The sequence below is a fragment of the Lutra lutra genome, chromosome 10 (genome assembly GCF_902655055.1).
Source record: "Lutra lutra chromosome 10, mLutLut1.2, whole genome shotgun sequence".
Taxonomy (NCBI): Eukaryota; Metazoa; Chordata; class Mammalia; order Carnivora; family Mustelidae; genus Lutra; species Lutra lutra.
In genome coordinates, this window is record NC_062287.1 from 69,751,081 (window position 1) to 69,768,029 (window position 16,949).

At 42.0% G+C, this 16,949-nt stretch overlaps 1 protein-coding gene across 5 annotated transcripts; it reads right to left on the bottom strand.

Annotated features, from left to right (window-relative positions):
* Positions 1-2,244: 2,244 nt before the first annotated feature.
* On the bottom strand, positions 2,245-16,062 carry LOC125079613 (vitamin D 25-hydroxylase). Of its 5 annotated transcripts, XM_047693393.1 has the most exons (6): positions 15,754-15,871; positions 14,087-14,229; positions 6,388-6,529; positions 5,166-5,798; positions 4,052-4,381; positions 2,245-3,235 (listed from the first exon to the last, which is right to left on the bottom strand). In XM_047693393.1, the coding sequence occupies exons 2-6, from the start codon at positions 14,114-14,116 to the stop codon at positions 3,060-3,062; spliced, it is 1,311 nt and encodes a 436-aa protein (XP_047549349.1). In that variant the 5' UTR covers positions 14,117-14,229; positions 15,754-15,871; the 3' UTR covers positions 2,245-3,059. The 5 variants fall into 5 exon arrangements, with proteins under 5 accessions (XP_047549349.1, XP_047549347.1, XP_047549351.1 ...); XM_047693391.1 differs by lacking the exon at positions 14,087-14,229 and having other exon boundaries at positions 15,754-16,062; XM_047693395.1 differs by lacking the exon at positions 14,087-14,229 and having other exon boundaries at positions 5,646-5,798; positions 15,754-16,052.
* Positions 16,063-16,949: the final 887 nt, after the last annotated feature.

The following is a 16,949-nucleotide window of genomic DNA, read 5'->3' on the forward strand; positions in this document are numbered from 1 at the left end:
CATCTTTTAGAACTTGGAAGTATATAATTCCCTAATATGGTCCTCCAACCCCATTCTCAATGACTTTATCCCTTTTTCTATCGTTACCGTTATTTCAATGGCATTTGAGGAGAATTGCCATTTTGAATAAGAAGTTAGATTTCCAACATTCTTGGCTCAGTGAATGACCATTTCCACTACAGTAGATCCACAGCCTGTTACTACATAATTCCCCAAAATAAATATTTTCCATTATGGATTACTTACTAATTCATGTTAGTTTATATTTTTCTGGGGCACCCGGGTGGCTCAGTTGAGTGCCTGCCTTCGGCTTAGGCTGTGATCTCACAGTATTGGGATCGAGTCCCATGTCGGGCTCCCTCCTCAGCAGGGAGTCTGCTTCTCCCTCTCCTCCCTGCTCCTGCTCTCTCTTGCTATCGCTTTCTCTCAAATACATAAAATCTTCAAAATTTTTTTTTGTGTTTTTCCAAAAATGCAGTATTTTATTTTTACCACAGTTACTTGGCTCCAAACAGTCAACAGTTGACACTATATAAAAACCAACCTTACAATAAACTGTAAAGCGTAGTAAAAATCATGAGGAGTAAAAAGAATATGGGATGAAGGACATGCCTTTGTAATGAATTAGGGAAATTACTTCCCCTATCTGAACCCCTATTTCTTGGCTACAACATGAGCACATTAAGTGAGATTAAAGCTCTTTTACCTTTACAAGTTAAAAATCTACATTTTGTAAAAGATTTTTGTCAGGTTGGCATTAACTTCAGTAAGAAAAAGTAGAACATTCCTTTAGGTAATTTCTAACAGTAAAGAAAATAAATACCATGTTCTTTATTCTCTGTAGATTTATGAAGGTCTTAATCATCCTAGAAAAAAAAAACAGTGATAGTACTCAAGAGCAAAATAAGACCTCCTTAATTTGGATTATAATCTATTTCAGTTCACTAAATTCTTTGCTAAGACCACCAAGCTTCCAGAACCCCCAGTCTATAGAGTTCAACCTAAGCACTCATAGGAGAAATGACAGTAAGTAGGAGGCCCAGGGATGACAGATTTGCTGTGTTAAAGTAAAAGCAAAGATCAAACAGTAATTTGAATGAGCACAATTGTCAAGAGTCAGGAAAGCAGGTGGGAAAGTTGCTTGGCTTAGCAAGTGGTTAGAGGGCAATGAGTTAGACATCATAATTAGTCTGCTAGTCAGGAGTTCCTCTTCTCCTCATAACTCTCCTTATTTTTGTTTAGATAACTATACTGCCCCAATGTAGCACATGTACTTTGCAGGAAGCCAACTCCATCAATGGCTCTAGTAGTCAGGCCTAAGTGAACCATAATCCCACTCAAAAGATATAGTTTTAAAAGATGGGCACATAACTTAGTTAGGACCTATGGGACACAAAGAACAGTTTTGGGAGAATATCTGAAAAGCTCCCTCACTCCCCCAGAAACAACCCAAGCTCAGTCTCAACAAGGAGGCAAAGCACATACATGTACTTTCGTAAGTCAGTCTTAAGATAAAGCTGAGACCACCTGGGAGGCAAAATTGAGGGATGTGAACAAGAGATCCTTGATGATACTGTGGAGCATGTAGGTCATACCTACTCTCAAACTGCCACACTATCACCTAATTTCTCCTTTATCATTCAAGTAAATTTGCCCAGGACTTTTTCCCCTTGCAACCAGAAACATCTTAATATGTCAGAGATGCAAAGACTCCTGATTCATCACACAGAAACTTGAAAATATTAAAGTTAAATTCATATTCTTTTTTTAAAAAATTTATTTATTTATTTGACAGACAGAGATCACAAGTAGGCAGAGAGGCAGATAGACAGAGAGGGGGAAGCAGGCTCCCCGCTGAGCAGAGAGCCCGATGTGGGGCTCGATCCCAGGACCCTGGGATCATGACCTGAGCCAAAGGCAGAGGCTTTAACCCACTGAGCCACCCAGGTGCCCCAAGTTAAATTCATATTCTTAATAGAAGTCGTTGTTAAATGCATTTACTCTAAGGCTGTAACTATTCATGAGCCAAGTTACAAAAGCAGAAATCCTTGATGTATAACATTAGAAGAAATCACGTTACAACAACTATAAATGGGTGAATATACATAGCAGTTTGAGCAGGACAGTCACAGTTCACGCTTATTTTCCTGGCATCATTACTACTAGAAGTCCATCATCCTCAAGTGTCCCAACGTACACATTTACCCGGGCTCTACAGCATGTTTTTTGGATTTGTACAGTATTCTCTTCAGAAAAATAACAGTAACCCAAGGAAATGGCTGGAGACCTTTAAAAGGTAAAATGATTCCATCTTTAAGAGCTGTGATGGTTTAGGAAAAAAAAATGGTACTAGGAAAAATGTCTGTGCCTATAAAGAATAATTACTTTTGGAGTATCATTTTTTATTATAATTACATTACCGTAATTTCCTTCTATAGAACTGGTGGTAGGGTGAATACCCGGGGCACAGGGACCCTCATTTGTAATAAGAACAAGGTAATTCTTATGCAGTCATAATAGGGAGCAAGTTTTGAAAGCACTGGCAGTTCCTTAAATACATAGATATTTCCTCTACTAACTGCCACTATGTCTAAAATATCTCTGTACTCCACACTCGTTTATTTAGGTTCTAATTTCTTTAGTCCGCTATTAAACTGGACTCCTACCACACTACCCATTAATGATAATATCTTATCTGAAGGGAACTGGCATTGGCATTTGGAAGCAAAGCCCCCTGGACAAGAGCAAGATGGAGTCAAGAAACGAAAAGGGGTACCAGGTGCTCAGGGCATCCATGGCCTGGCCTACTTAAGCAACATCTGTCATTTGCACCTTTGTTTTCCTCCACAGATAATTCCACCTTAGAAGTCACAAAAGCTTGGAAAAAGCCACAGCTAATGCTTATTATTGCTTTAGTACTATTTTCAAAGACATGTCTGTGTTCGTTTGGCTTTGTGATGCTGTGACTTTTTGTCCAAACACACACACTGATTAGATAAACAAGGTTCAGGGCTAAAAGGCAACCAGATAACATTCTCCCACAAGATGTCCATGCACTTTCAGCGTCTTTCTGCACAGATGAGGTAGGGCTGGGGTTGCAATGTCATGCCTAATCTGGGCTTCAGATCGGGAACCAGCCCGTGTGGGAAATGCACGTGAAACCGCTGGAGCAATGCTGTGAAAAACAGGAACATCTCCAACCGAGCCAGCTGCTCTCCAAGGCAATGCCTTTTCCCTAAACAGGAAAGAACAGACATAATTTTTAAAAATCCATAGTATTTACCAAAATTTATATCTCCTATATGGGTACCATTCAGGAAATCTGGTATTTAAAAGAAAGTTAGAGGCAGTTATGCTTATTAAAAGGAATAACAACTGGCACTTCAGCTCCCAGAGCCCATTTCTTTACCTTCTCTTGTATCATGGACTTCTGTAAGCTTATTAATTGCCTTGCACGCTGCAACACAGCCCACGATATGCCACGAAAGATCATATCTCAGGCGTGCCATTTTGTTCTATAGACCAGAAGTGCATTTCATTTCAAAAACTAAAAGTGACCCTTTCCCAATGAAAGGAAGAGTTCCCTTTCCAGTCCGTCTTCCATGGGTCTTGTGGTCCGTGTACTTTTTCACCACAGAAGCAATATTTTTGGAGATGAAGTACAATAAACAAGGAGCCAAGAAAGCTATGTTTCAGTTGCACTTCAAATTCTGATGTCATTTCTTCCCCCCACGTCTCAGTTTCTCAAGCTACCTGTTAGTGACTTCTAGCTCTACAGGTTTTGATTACAAGCCAAAATCCACAAGCAAAAAAGTTTCAGAAGAAGCCAGACCTTCTCAACACTTTCTTTCTAGTTACTGAGTTAACTGTTGAGTAGAAACTGGTGTCAATGACGTCTAATTATACCAATCTGTCCTGCCAGAATCACTGCTGTATTTTCAGAGTTGGAATCTTTAATTCTACAGCAGAAGGGTTCTGATTGAGATGTCATACATCTTCAATCATCATTACCCTCGGTCCTACAGTTGTATCCCTGTGAAAGTTCTCTTACCTAGGGAAAAAGGAACCAAAGCCTCCTTCTTGGCAAAACACCCACTGCTGTCCAGAAACCGCTCAGGAGAGAATATTTCTGGGTTTCTCCAGTACTTTTCATCAAAATGGACAGAATAAAGGTTGGTAATTACTGTTGTGCCTTTAGGAATGGAATAACCACGTACAACTGCATCTTCAGAGGTTGCATGGAAAATCCCTAATGGCACGATATTGCAGAATCTTAAAACTTCATGCAAAACTGCCTCCGTATAAGGCATTTTGCTTTTGTCATCCCAAGAAGGTGTCCCAGTGGGTCCCATAATTAAATCGATCTCTTTCTGAACTTGTCCTGTCAGAGAAAAAGTGTTCAAGTTATTATGCAATTCTTAGAATTCTATCCAAAGTCATTTCCCTTTGGATAACTTATAGTAAGTCAACAAGGTATGGTGACAGCCAGATTCAGACTTTTCACTATCTTTTCACTTTCTATAGCATATAGCACTTTTCACTATCTATAGCATAGGAAAATATGCTATATATTGTGTGCCACCAGAAACCAATGTTCTGAGTATCTTCGTTGTGAAAAACACACTAAAAGTAATAAAAATAAAAATTAAATCAATCTACAACTGGAATAACATCACTCTCGGCAAGGGAAATAATGAAACATAAAACTTGAATTTAAAAAAAAAAAGGGGGGGTGGGGTTATGGATATTGGGGAGGGTATGTGCTATGGTGAGTGCTGTGAAGTGTGTAAACCTGGCGATTCGCAGACCTGTACCCCTGGGGATAAAAATATATGTTTATAAAAAATAAAAAATTTAAAATATTAAAAAAAAAAAAAAAAGCAGGGTTCAGGCCCCTGCTCTGCCACTCCAGGGGCTGAGCTTGGGCAAATCAGCTACTTAGCCTCTCCCCTCCTTTATAAACAGGCATAATAAGACCTATCTCTGAGGTTCTTACATGACTTGAGAGAACAGATATAAAACTCTATAACTATGGAATATTTTTCTTCTTGGCTAGCACAGCAGAAATTCCTAAATAAAATGTTTTGTACATAGATAGCCAAAGGCTCTAAAACATTGTGTGAGCCCTAGGTGTAGGACAGCCCTGCAGTCAAGAGGACCCTCACCTTGAATGTTAGGATAAAGGGCCATGAAAAGAATTGCCCACCGTAGCACATTGGTTGTAGTTTCAGTTCCAGCAATGATGAGTTCACCCACGGAAAAAATGAGGTTTCCTTTGGAGAAAGTACATGATGGGTCATTTTTACCTTGATCCATCTCATCTAAATAAGCATCGACAAAATGCTGAGGTGACTGAGGCTTTCTGTTGATGGAAGCTTTTTCAGTAAGTCTGGAGAGAAAATCATAGACCACAGCTGCATTTCGAAACAGCTGGTGATGTCTTCCAAAAGGGAAGATGCTGATCCATGGAAAGGCGTTATACAGGAAGACTGAGGCGCTGGCAGCCAATTCCACATTTTCACTAAATAACTCAACCATGTGCTGAAAATCAGTGTCTTCATAAGTGAATCGTTCTCCAAAAATGATCAGATTGGTTATGTTTGAAACAGCATTTGTTATTAACTGTTTAAAGTCAAAAGGTCTACCTTTGTATGTTTCAACAACATCAATAAAAAATTTGGTTTCTTCTAAGATTTTAGATTCAAAAGACTTTTGGCCATATCCGAAACAGCGGAAGCTATTTACAGCTAATTTTCTGTGATCAACCCATCCTCGGCCGTATCTGGAATTGAGCAAGCCTGGGGGAAAAAAAAAGTATTAAAACAACTTTATCATTCCTACATTCCTGTATGGAACACCTGAAAATGCTACAGAGTAAAAAAGGATGGTTAGTCATGCTTCTCCAAATTATCTTTCTCTAAAACTCAAACTAGACCTTGTTCCCTGCCACAGAATATTGTCAGCAGATAAAGCTTGCCTACTTTTTATCTGGGGACAGGCAGAAAAGACCTGTAATTCTCCTACCACAAGAAACTAGACAGTCCTCTGTAATTCATCCTAGATGAACTAAACCCAGTGACTTTATTATCTAACGATTACAATAAGTCTTATCTGCAAAAGAAAAACCACTGCATATATCTTGGACTAGGAAAACAACTGAAAATCATCCTTATAGGATCAGAAATTTTCTGTTTCTGTTTCTAGATTTTAGAAGACAGATTTTCTTCCATTAAAGGCATTTGCTACTACCAAGGTAACCCTGGGAGAGGCTAAGGAAGCCTGGATGAGGTGTCAGTGTTGTGGAAATACTCAAAGCAAAAGGAGGATACTATGAGATGAGTGTCTGTGTCCCCACAAAATTAACTAAATAGGTGAAAATAAACATACCTCCCATTTTTGTCATCTTCATGAATAAAGGAAGGCATGGTCTGTCTGCAAAAATCTCACTTTGATGAACAAGGCATTCCTTTACTACATCATAGCCATTTAAAACCACAGCTGATATACCTCCGAGATCTAAACTGAAGATCTTTGAGAAGAAAAGAAAAACAACATTTATTTTTTATTTTTTTTGACATTTTTTTTAAATTTTTTTTATTTTTTCAGCATAACAGTATTTATTATTTTTGCACCACACCCAGTGCTCCATGCAATCCGTGCCCTCTACAATACCCACCACCTGGTGCCCCCAACCTCCCACCCCCCACCCCTTCAAAATTCTCAGATCGTTTTTCAGAGTCCATAGTCCCTCATGGTTCACCTCCCCTTCCAATTTCCCTCAACTCCCTTCTCCTCTCCATCTCCCCTTGTCCTCCATGCTATTTGTTATGCTCCACAAATAAGTGAAACCATATGATAATTGACTGACTCTGCTTGACTTATTTCACTCAGCATAATCTCTTCCAGTCCCGTCCATGTTGCTACAAAACTTGGGTAAGAAAAACAACATTTAAATGACAAAACAGAGAAATGGAGAAATAAACTATGGAAATCCACAAGTGCTAAGCCCAGTTTTCCCAGTATTTGTTACTTCCCTGAAAATGGCAGGATGTATTATTCAACTGACAATTTCTGAGTGCCTTCTGTGTACAAGGCATAGCAACCATGATGATTTCATTACCCGGTCAGTGCCTGAAAACATAATCTTATAAATGGTATAAGGAAGAGAGTACTGGGCTCAGAAAGCCTGGATTCTAGTTTACGCTTTGTTATTAAACAAATATAGGAACCTGGGCAGAACCCTTAACCTTTCTGGGCTTCAGGGTAGCCGCAGGAAATATGATACTTGCTTCGGATGCTTTTTTTTTTTTTTTTTTAAATATTTTATTTATTTATTTATTTGACAGAGAGAGAGAGAGATCACAAGTAGGCAGAGAGGCAGGCAGAAAGAGAGGGGGAAGCAGGCTCTCCGCTGAGCAGAGAACCCAATGCGAGGCTCCATCCCGGACCCCAAGACCACAACCCGAGCCGAAGGCAGAGGCTCAACCCACTGAGCCACCCAGGCGCCCTGCTTCGGATGCTCTTAAGATTCATTCCAACTCAACGCATTCAGTGAGATCTAGGAATCTCTTTTTATTTCCAAGATAAGTGAGGAAGCAGCATCATCTCTATATTATTCATTACTCCAGGCTTAGATAGGGGAGGGGGTTACCTGAGAGATAACTTTGAAGTATAAATGTCTTATAATAAGGCTCATTTTATTTGGGTCCCTGACTTTCATGAAGTTAACACAGCTGGCCCCAAAGGGAATCTGATCTTGGAGAAAAGGCATTTACCACATTGGCTCAGGCGGGTGCCCCTCAGCTAAGAGGAAGGCAAGACAGAATATCCATCCTATGTCTTGCTGGAGCTTCTCATGAACTTCAGCTCAGGTTCACTTACAACAGAACACCTCCCGTAGTCTACTCTAGCTAGTCCAATGAGCGAACAATACTACTTTATCAGTGGGGTGCAAAGACTCTCTCAGGGTCTGGCTGAAAGCTTTTTAGGGCCAAAATACTGAGTCAACCCTCATCTCTGTGCAAATAAGTAAAGGAGTTTTAACTATGGTTTACACTAGTTTGGGGGAAAAATCCCAAATAGGAAGTCTAACGGGGAACAGAAGTTCAGCAGACGTGATGACAGGAAAAAAATTGTGGTGAAGACCTCCAAATAGGAACAGAAGCACCCGCTGAACAACAGAGTCTTTGGCATAGGGAAAGGCTCTGCCAACCAAGCAGTAGAAATGTCCAGAACCTTGGGGAAGTAGCATGGACTACGTGTGACAAGCAGTGCATTAGTCAAAAGTGGCAGTGTAAGAAGAGTTTCAGTGCCAAAAGAAGGGCTACTAGCTGAGCAAAAGTGGGACTCTTTCAGTTCCCAAAGCAGTAATGGAATGGTCTTAAAGTCATTTCCCAGAAGTGTAATTTTAACAGATATAAAGGGAAAATGCCTCCTCCTGTGTCTCCTATAATCTCAACACTCTACTTCAACTCTCTGACACCAGCTGTGTGGGTTTTCCACACCTCAGCAATTCTGGGACACCAGCTAGGTATCCTAGAATTTAACTCAGTTCTTAACACTATCTACCCAGGGATCGTGTCAGAGCCCACAGGTTAAGGGTTCAGTCCCTCAGGACTGCTCCCTGTCCCCACTTCAGATGCCATTAGCAAGTCCAGGTGCTTCTGACCAACAGGCTATAAATCAGAGGTTCCCACGACTTCCTCCTTGGGTCCCATTAATATCTTAGAGTGATTCAGAGAATTCAGGGAAAGCATTACTAGACTAACGGTTTATTATAGAAGGACAAAAATCAGGAACAGCCGTATGGAAGATAGGCATAGGGAAGGTATGGGGAAAGGGGAGTGGAGTGTCCAGGTTCTGCCCAGGCATGCTTTCTATCCTCTGCTCACCTCTACCCATTCACCAACATGGTAGCTCTCTGAACTCTCTAATTCAGAGGTTTTTAATGGATGTTTATTATCTATGCAAAATTAACTACATCATGGGCCACTGGTGACTGATTCATCTTCCAGCCTCTCTCCCTTTTCCAGAGGTAGTGGGGGTATGACTGAGAGTTCGAACCCTCTAATCGTGATTGGTTCTCCTGGCAATAAACTCCCATTTTAGGGACTGTCCAAAAAGTACCTCATTAGCATAAACTCAGGTGTGGTTGAAAAGGGTTTGTCACGAATAACAAAAGACACCTTTATTAGTTTCAACACTTAGGAAATTCCAAGGGAAGAAACAAAAACCAAGTATGTATTTTTTTTTTAAAGATTTTATTTATTTATTTGACAGAGAGATCACAAGCAGGCAGAGAGGCAGGCAGAGAGAGAGAGGAGGAAGCAGGCTCCCTGCTGAGCAGAGAGCCCGATGCGGGGCTCGATCCCAGGACTCCGAGATCATGACCTGAGCCCAAGGCAGCGGCTTAACCCACTGAGCCACCCAGGCGCCCCCAAGTATGTATTTCTTATAATAAATCACAAGTATCACCGCAGGAAAGGATGGCATTAGTGAACAGGCAGTTAGTTGTTCCAATGCAAGAAAAAAAGAGACGGGTGGTTTCACAAGAATGGTAGAAGACCCCGTGGGTTGAAAGCTGTGTTAATATGGAGCAAAAACAAACCCGGAGAGTCATACTGCAGGGGGAAGCTACCAGGTATGGACACTGGATTACAAAGACCAAGGAGGAGCCATGGCTTGAGAAAGCTGTTATACAATCTACCTTCATTCAAATATTTGGTCCCCTATTTGAGGGTAAAACTGGGGAAACTGTCATTTGAAGTAGCATCTACTCTAGTATATGCTGTTTTCAAGGACTTTCAGTAAAGGTTTGTGAAACACTTTCCTTCCCTTCTAGAAGTCAGTCTGTGGTCATCAAGTTTCTTCCCCTCCCTGCAAACCAGCTCTGCCCACAATTTTTCAGTGTCTCGGTAATGAGCACTCCATCCATCCTTCCAGCTGTTCAGGAGCCAAACTGCCTGTGTTGACTCTCTTTTTCTCCCCAACTCCACATCACTGCTTCGAATCACATTGCTCCTATTTTCAGAATATAAGCAGGAGACGGCAATTTCTTACCCTTCCATCCCTGACACTCTGATCCAAGTCACCTTCATTTTCCCCCATGTTATCACAACAGCCTCTCAACTTGTTTCTTTATAAGTGATTCTCAACACGACATCCTCCTGTTTCAGGGCCGTTGTGTTCTTTTGGCCTGGAATGTTCTTTCCCCAGTTATTTCTAGAGTTTGCTCCTTCATTTCCTTTAAGGCTTTGCTCAAATGTCTTCTTTGTGGTGAGGCCTGCTCTACCCCCAGTTAAAATTCTACCCCTTAGCCTTCTCCATCTCCTCCCACCTAATTTAGTTGACTTCACACTCTGTACTCTGATGTGTTATAGATTTACCTATTCTATTTATATTGTCCATCTCCTCCCCGCCCACCTCGGCACCCAGGAGAATGTAAGCTACACTAGGACAGGGATTTTTACTACTGTTTTGTTTACTATATATCTTCACACCTAGGACAGTATGTAGCAGATGCTGGTAACTGATAACTGTATGTTGAATATGGGGACATACATCTAAATATACTACTACAGAACACCATTGGTGACGGGCTAGTAAGAGAGGGATGAGAAAAGAGCCACTGATGAAAACTGATAAACAATTGTCTCCCACTTTTCAACCTTTGCTTGGGCTGTTTTCTCACTTGAAATGCCTCCCTTCACTGCCATACTGTCTACCATACCAAGTCTTTAGGGAACATGCTCTACGAAGCCTTTCTTGGTGCACTCTCCTTCTTTTTATTCTGGGGATGCAAGACTGTTTCAATACTCAAAAATCAATCCAAGTGATGCACCACATAAACAAAATGAAAGATAAAAATAATATGATCAGGGGTGTCTGAGTGGCTCAGTCGTTAAACCTCTGCCTTTCGTGATCAGGTCATGATCCCGGGTTCCTGGGATCAAGCCCCGCGTGCAGCTTCCTGATCAGTGGGAAACCTGCTTCTCCCTCTCCCACTCCCCCTGCTTGTGCTCCCTCTCTGGCTATGTCTGTCAAATAAATAAATAAAATCTTAGAAAAATATATGATCATTTCAATAGATGCAGAAAAAGCATTTGAAAAAATTCAACATCCATTCACAATGAAACCTCTCAACAAAGTGGGTTTAGAGGGAATATACCTAAATATAATACAGACCATATATGACAAACCCACAGCTAACATCACACATAATGGTGAAAAACTAAGAGTTTTTCCTTTAAGATCAGGAACAAGACAAGGATGTCCACTCTCACCACTTTCATTCAACATAGCACTGGTAGTCCTAGCCACAGCAATCAAATAAGAAAAATAGTAAAAGGCACCAAAATTGGTAAGAAAGAAGTAAAACTATTTGTAGATGACATGATACCATACATCGAAAACCCTAAAGACTTCACCAAAACACTATCAGAAGTAACAAGTGAATAAGTAAAGTTGTAGACCACAAAATCAATATACAGAAATCTGGGGCGCCTGGGTGGCTCAGTGGGTTAAAGCCTCTGCCTTCGGCTCAGGTCATGATCTCAGGGTCCTGGGATGGAGCCCCGCATGGGGAAATCTCTGCTCAGCAGGGAGCCTGCTTCCTCTTCTCTCTCTCTGCCTGCCTCTCTGCCTCCTTGTGATCTCTCTCTCTCTGTCAAATAAATAAATAAAATCTTTTAAAAAAATACAGAAATCTGTTGCGTTGGCATAACTAATAACAAAGCAGCAGAAAAAGAAATTAATATAACAATTCCATTTATGATAGCACCAAAAATAATAAAATATCCAAGAATAAATTTAACCAAGGGGGTGAAAAACTTGTACTCTGAAATCTATAAAACACTAATAAAAAAATTGAAGATGACACAAATGAAAAGATATTCCATGTTCATGGATTAGAAGAACCAATATTTTTAAAATGTCCAAACTATCCAAAACAGTCTAAAGATTTATGAATTACTATCAAAATACAAAGAGCATTTTTCACAGAACTAGAAATTCTAGAACAATTAATCCTAAAATTGGTATGGAACCATAAAAGACCCTGAAAAGCCACAACAATCTTGAAAAAGAAAAACAAAACTGGTGGTATTATAATCCCAGATGTCAAGATATACTACAAAGATATAATAATCAAAATACTATGATCCTGGCACAAAAACAGACACACAGATTATTGGAACAGAAAAGAGAGCATAGAAATAAACTGCCGATTATATAGTCAATTAATCTACAGCAAAGGAGAAAAGAATATGCAATGGAGGAAAGACAGTCTCTTCAACAAATGGTGCTGGGAAAACTGGACCAATACATGTAAAGAATGAAACTGGAAGGCTTTTTTATACCATATATAAAAATAAACTCTAAATGGATTAAAGACCTAAATGTGAGTCGTGAAACCATAAAAATCCTATAAGAGAAGATAGAGAGTAATCTCCTGGTCATTTCCCTTAGCAATTTATTTATGGATAGGTTTCCTCAGGCAAGGGAAACAAAAGCAAAAATAAACTATTGGGACTACACCAAAAGAAAAACTTTTACACAGCAAAGGAAACCAATAAAAAAACAAAAACAGCAACAGCAACAAAAAACTGAAAAGGCAACCTACTGAATAGGAGACGATATCTGCAAATGATATATCCAAAAAGAGTCTGATATCCAAAATATATAAAGAAATTATACAACTCAACACGAGAAAAACAATCCAATTAGAAATGTGCAGAGGACCTGAATAGGCACTTTTCCAAAGAAGACATACACATATCATAAGACACATGAAAAGATGCTCAACATCACTAATCAACAGGGAAAGGTACATCAAAGCCACAATAAGATATCACCTTATACCTGTCAGAATGGCTAGTATCTGGGGTGCCTGGGTGGATCAGTCCTTCCTCGTGATCTCAGCTCAGGTCTTGATTTCAAGGCTGTGAGTTCAAGCCCCAAGTGGCTCCACGCTGGGCATGGGGCCTACTTAAAAAAAAAAAAATGGCTGGTATCAAAAAGAAGAAATAATGAGTGTTGGCAAAGATGTGGAGAAAAAGGTTCCCTTGTACACTGTTGGTGAGAAAGTAAATTGCAGCCACTGCAAAAACGGTATGGAGGTGCCTCAAAAAATTAAAATTAGAAATAGTATACAGGGCACTTGGGTGGCTCAGTTAGTTGTGTCTGACTCCTGGTTTTGACTTACATAGTGACCTCAGGAACAACTCTGTGCTCAGGAGGGAGTCTGCTTCCCCTCTCCTTTTGCCCCTTCCCCAACTTGTGTGGGCCCATGCACCCTCTCTCTCTCTCTCTCAAATAATCTTTAAAAAAATAGCTTACAATTCAGTAATTCCACTATTGGGTATTTGTCTAAAGAAACTGAAAACACTATTTCAAAAAGATATATGCACTGCTATGTTTATTATAGCATTAATAAGTATAATAGCGAATATATGGAACCAATGTAAATGTCCATCAATACATGAATGTATGAAGAAGATGGGGAGCCTGCTTCCCCCTCCCCGCCTCTGCCTGCCTACTTGTGATCTTTGTCAAACAAATAAATAAAAACTTAAAAAAAAGAAGATGAAATATAATGTATACATACACAATGGAGTATTACTCAGCCTTAAAAAAGATGACAACATGAATGGACACAGAGGCTATTATGCTAAGTGAAATAGGTCCAACAGAAAAAGACAAATACCATATGATTTCGCTTATATGTAAAATATAAAAACAAAACAAACAAAAGCAGAAACAGACTCATAAATACAGAGAACTGGTGGTTGCCAGAGGAGAGAGGGTGGGTGGGTGGACAAAACGGATGAAGGTGAGCAGGAGGTACAACCCTTCAGTTATGGAATAAGTCATGGGAATAAAGTGTACAGCACAGGGAATATAAGCAAAACAATCAATTTCCTATTCTGCAAGACAGCATTTTACATAATTGGTTTAAAGATACTTTTTACATTATAGGTCTAATAAATTCTTTTGCAATTAATAACAAAGAAAATAGCCGTTTACTGGTTCTAATTATTATCATTACTCATGAGGAAAAATTAAAATTCAGAGAAAAGTTGAGTTTTACCTGACAAGAGGACTCAACTTCTAGTCTCATGCTTCCACACCTTAGAATTCTCTCTAGGATATTATGAGAATATTATGGTACCAACATGCCAGAGATCATATACATTCAATGGCAATCAAAGAAATCCATTCATTCCTAGAGCACTGGAAGGTTGACAATAAAATGTAAGAATTATATACATCTGCTTTACCTAAGACTACTTTAAAGCCCTTTTACAATGTCAACCATTAGAGAGGTGCAGAAACCTAGGATAATTCCTGTAAACACTGGTTTATTTTTTATTTTTATTTTTTTAAAGATTTTATTTATTTATTTGACAGATAGAGATCACAGGCAGAGAGGCAGGCAGAGAGAGAGAGAGAGAGAGGGGAGGAAGCAGGCTCCCTGCCGCGCAGAGAGCCCGATGCGATGCGGGGCTCGATCCCAGGACTCTGGGATCATGACCTGAGCCGAAGGCAGAGGCTTTAACCCACTGAGCCACCCAGGCGCCCCTAAACACTGGTTTAAATAAAGACTTAAGCCCCAACCTGAAATCCCACAATTGGCTAACAGCAACACTATACTATTCCTTCAGAGCACTCACAATTTGTGGTCGATATTTAGAGTCGCGCTCTCTCCCGGGGCTCTTGCTCCCTAACATCAGGCAGTGTCTGCCTTCCTCACCGCATCCTCAGCACCTGGCACAGCCTGGCTTGTTGCTGCACAGGCGTGAAGGCACGAATGGATTCAATACAGAACAGGTGAGCTCGGCCAGCGCCAATGCCCTGGAAACTTCTGTCTCCTTCTGAGGTCAAGACACGCTTCCCATCACACGCTGGAGTTCTGGCCTTCTGCTCTGCAGGGAGCAGCGGCGCGGCTGTGTGCAAGTCCCTCAGCATTTCTCTGCTGCACTTTGCTTCTCTGCAAAGGCCGGAGGTAGCTCGGCGGGACTGTTGTGAGTTTAGGTCAGGGCACCTTGGAAGGGAGGCTGGCCCCCAGCGGCGCAGTCCCAGTGTTTGCTCTGAGGATGCTCCTGCCCAGTCGGGCCCACACTGCTCACTGCGTGGTAGGACTCCGCACCGATTTTTACTCATTAATTCACTCGCTCTTTCATACTTATTTTCCAGAGCCTATCTTGGCCTGGGGCCTTCACCTGCGCTTTCTAATACCCACAGTAGACGCCTAGACCAGTCATCCTTAGATTAACATTAATCTGGACCTAGAACTTGGATGTCTCATTTTCACGAGAAACCACGGGTAGAACCGCACACATGTCTAGCACCCACCAGCCGACCAAAAAACAAAAAACACAAAAAACCCCCACAAGCAAACAAAATACCACACCCCGAACAGCCCGGGGCCCCACTGCGCAGGCGCGGAGCACAACCTTGGCGCCCGCGGGACCCGGGACCCACGGCGCAGGCGCGCGAGCACTGCCACAGGCTACCAGTCTGATCCCGCTAGGCGTCGGAAGGGTGGGGGTCCTGGCTGGGCGGGGTTCCCCTGGCGGGGCGCGGCCTCCAGTGGGACTCCTACCCACCCCGACCCCGGAAGCCCGTTTCTGCCCAAGTCGCTAGTACACGGAAGGGCGGAAGGGGCGTCTCGACAGGTCGGGCCCAGGAGCGGCCGTCAAGCTCACCCCTGAGGAAGGCCCGGGCCCTCCCAACCCGCAGCCCGTCGGGCTGTACCTCGCCGTATATCTGGCTCTGCTTTCTCATGTAGACGTGGGGAAGCTCGCCGGAGGCGGCCAGTGAGTAGATGTTGCCGATAAATGGCAGCCCCGACGGCCCGGGGGGAAAGCCAGTCGGCCGCCTCTGCTTCAGCAGCTGGTGGATCCCCAGCGCGAAGAGCAGCAGGAAGAGGGCGCCTCCGAGCGCCGCGGCGCATGCCGCAGCACCCGGAGGGTTCCACATAGCCCGGCCGGGGCTGGGGCTACGAACCCCGCCACCTTGGATCAGGCTCGCCCTCCTGCCCCGCCGCATTCCTATTGGTCGGAACCCCCCAGGTCCCGCCCCCATTCCCTGGCCATTGGTTGGCCGCACTGGACAGTGGCTCCCCTTCTGGTGGGCTCAGAGTCTAGGCGCAGGAGGCGGGTGCTACTCTTTGGATCTGGGCGTGGCTCCAGGCGAGGTGGAGCGTGAGAGACTTTCCAGGGTGTTAACCCAGAGCTTGCGGAATACTGCGCAACTTTGGTCCCTGGGATAGAAGGATCCTTCTTCCCTTGACCCCAGCCCTTTCTGGAGGTGAACTTTTAGGAACTCTTAAATATTTAAGAGTGAAAAAACTGCAAAGGTTATGAGCACTCAGTCCTGAACCTGCCGATCTTAAGAATTAACACTTGAGAACTGAATCATCAATATTTTAAAAAGTTATCTCTTCTTTTTTACTCATTTGTTCACTTTACGCATTGATTTTTTTGTATGTGTTCTAAGAATTGTGATTTCACAACATTCAGGTAACCTGAGTTAATCATGTATCTTTTCACTCCTTTCTGGTCTTCCCAAACTGGTTACTTCTTGGCAATCACAGAGAACTCAGTAATCTGCCCTTGCTTAGGGATGGTGCTTGTGTAGGAAACAGGCAGAAAGAAATGTAGACAAAATTAAATGTCCTTATAACCTGCAACCCATTGACAAATACTTTAGGCACGCAGAGTATAACATTGTTCCAGGACGCTCCTAACTGTCGTAATGTGAATGCCTTTCTAGACAGAAGAATAACCTTGGCTTGACAAATAGCAAAGTCTCAGGTATTTAACATGAACATCCTTTTGGAACTTCCCTTATATTTACTTCCTCCAACCCCAAAGTATATAATCAGTTGCTCCTCCCAATTCCCCGGTGCAGTAGCTCTGTATGCCCACGGGTCTTGTCCCTGTGCTTTA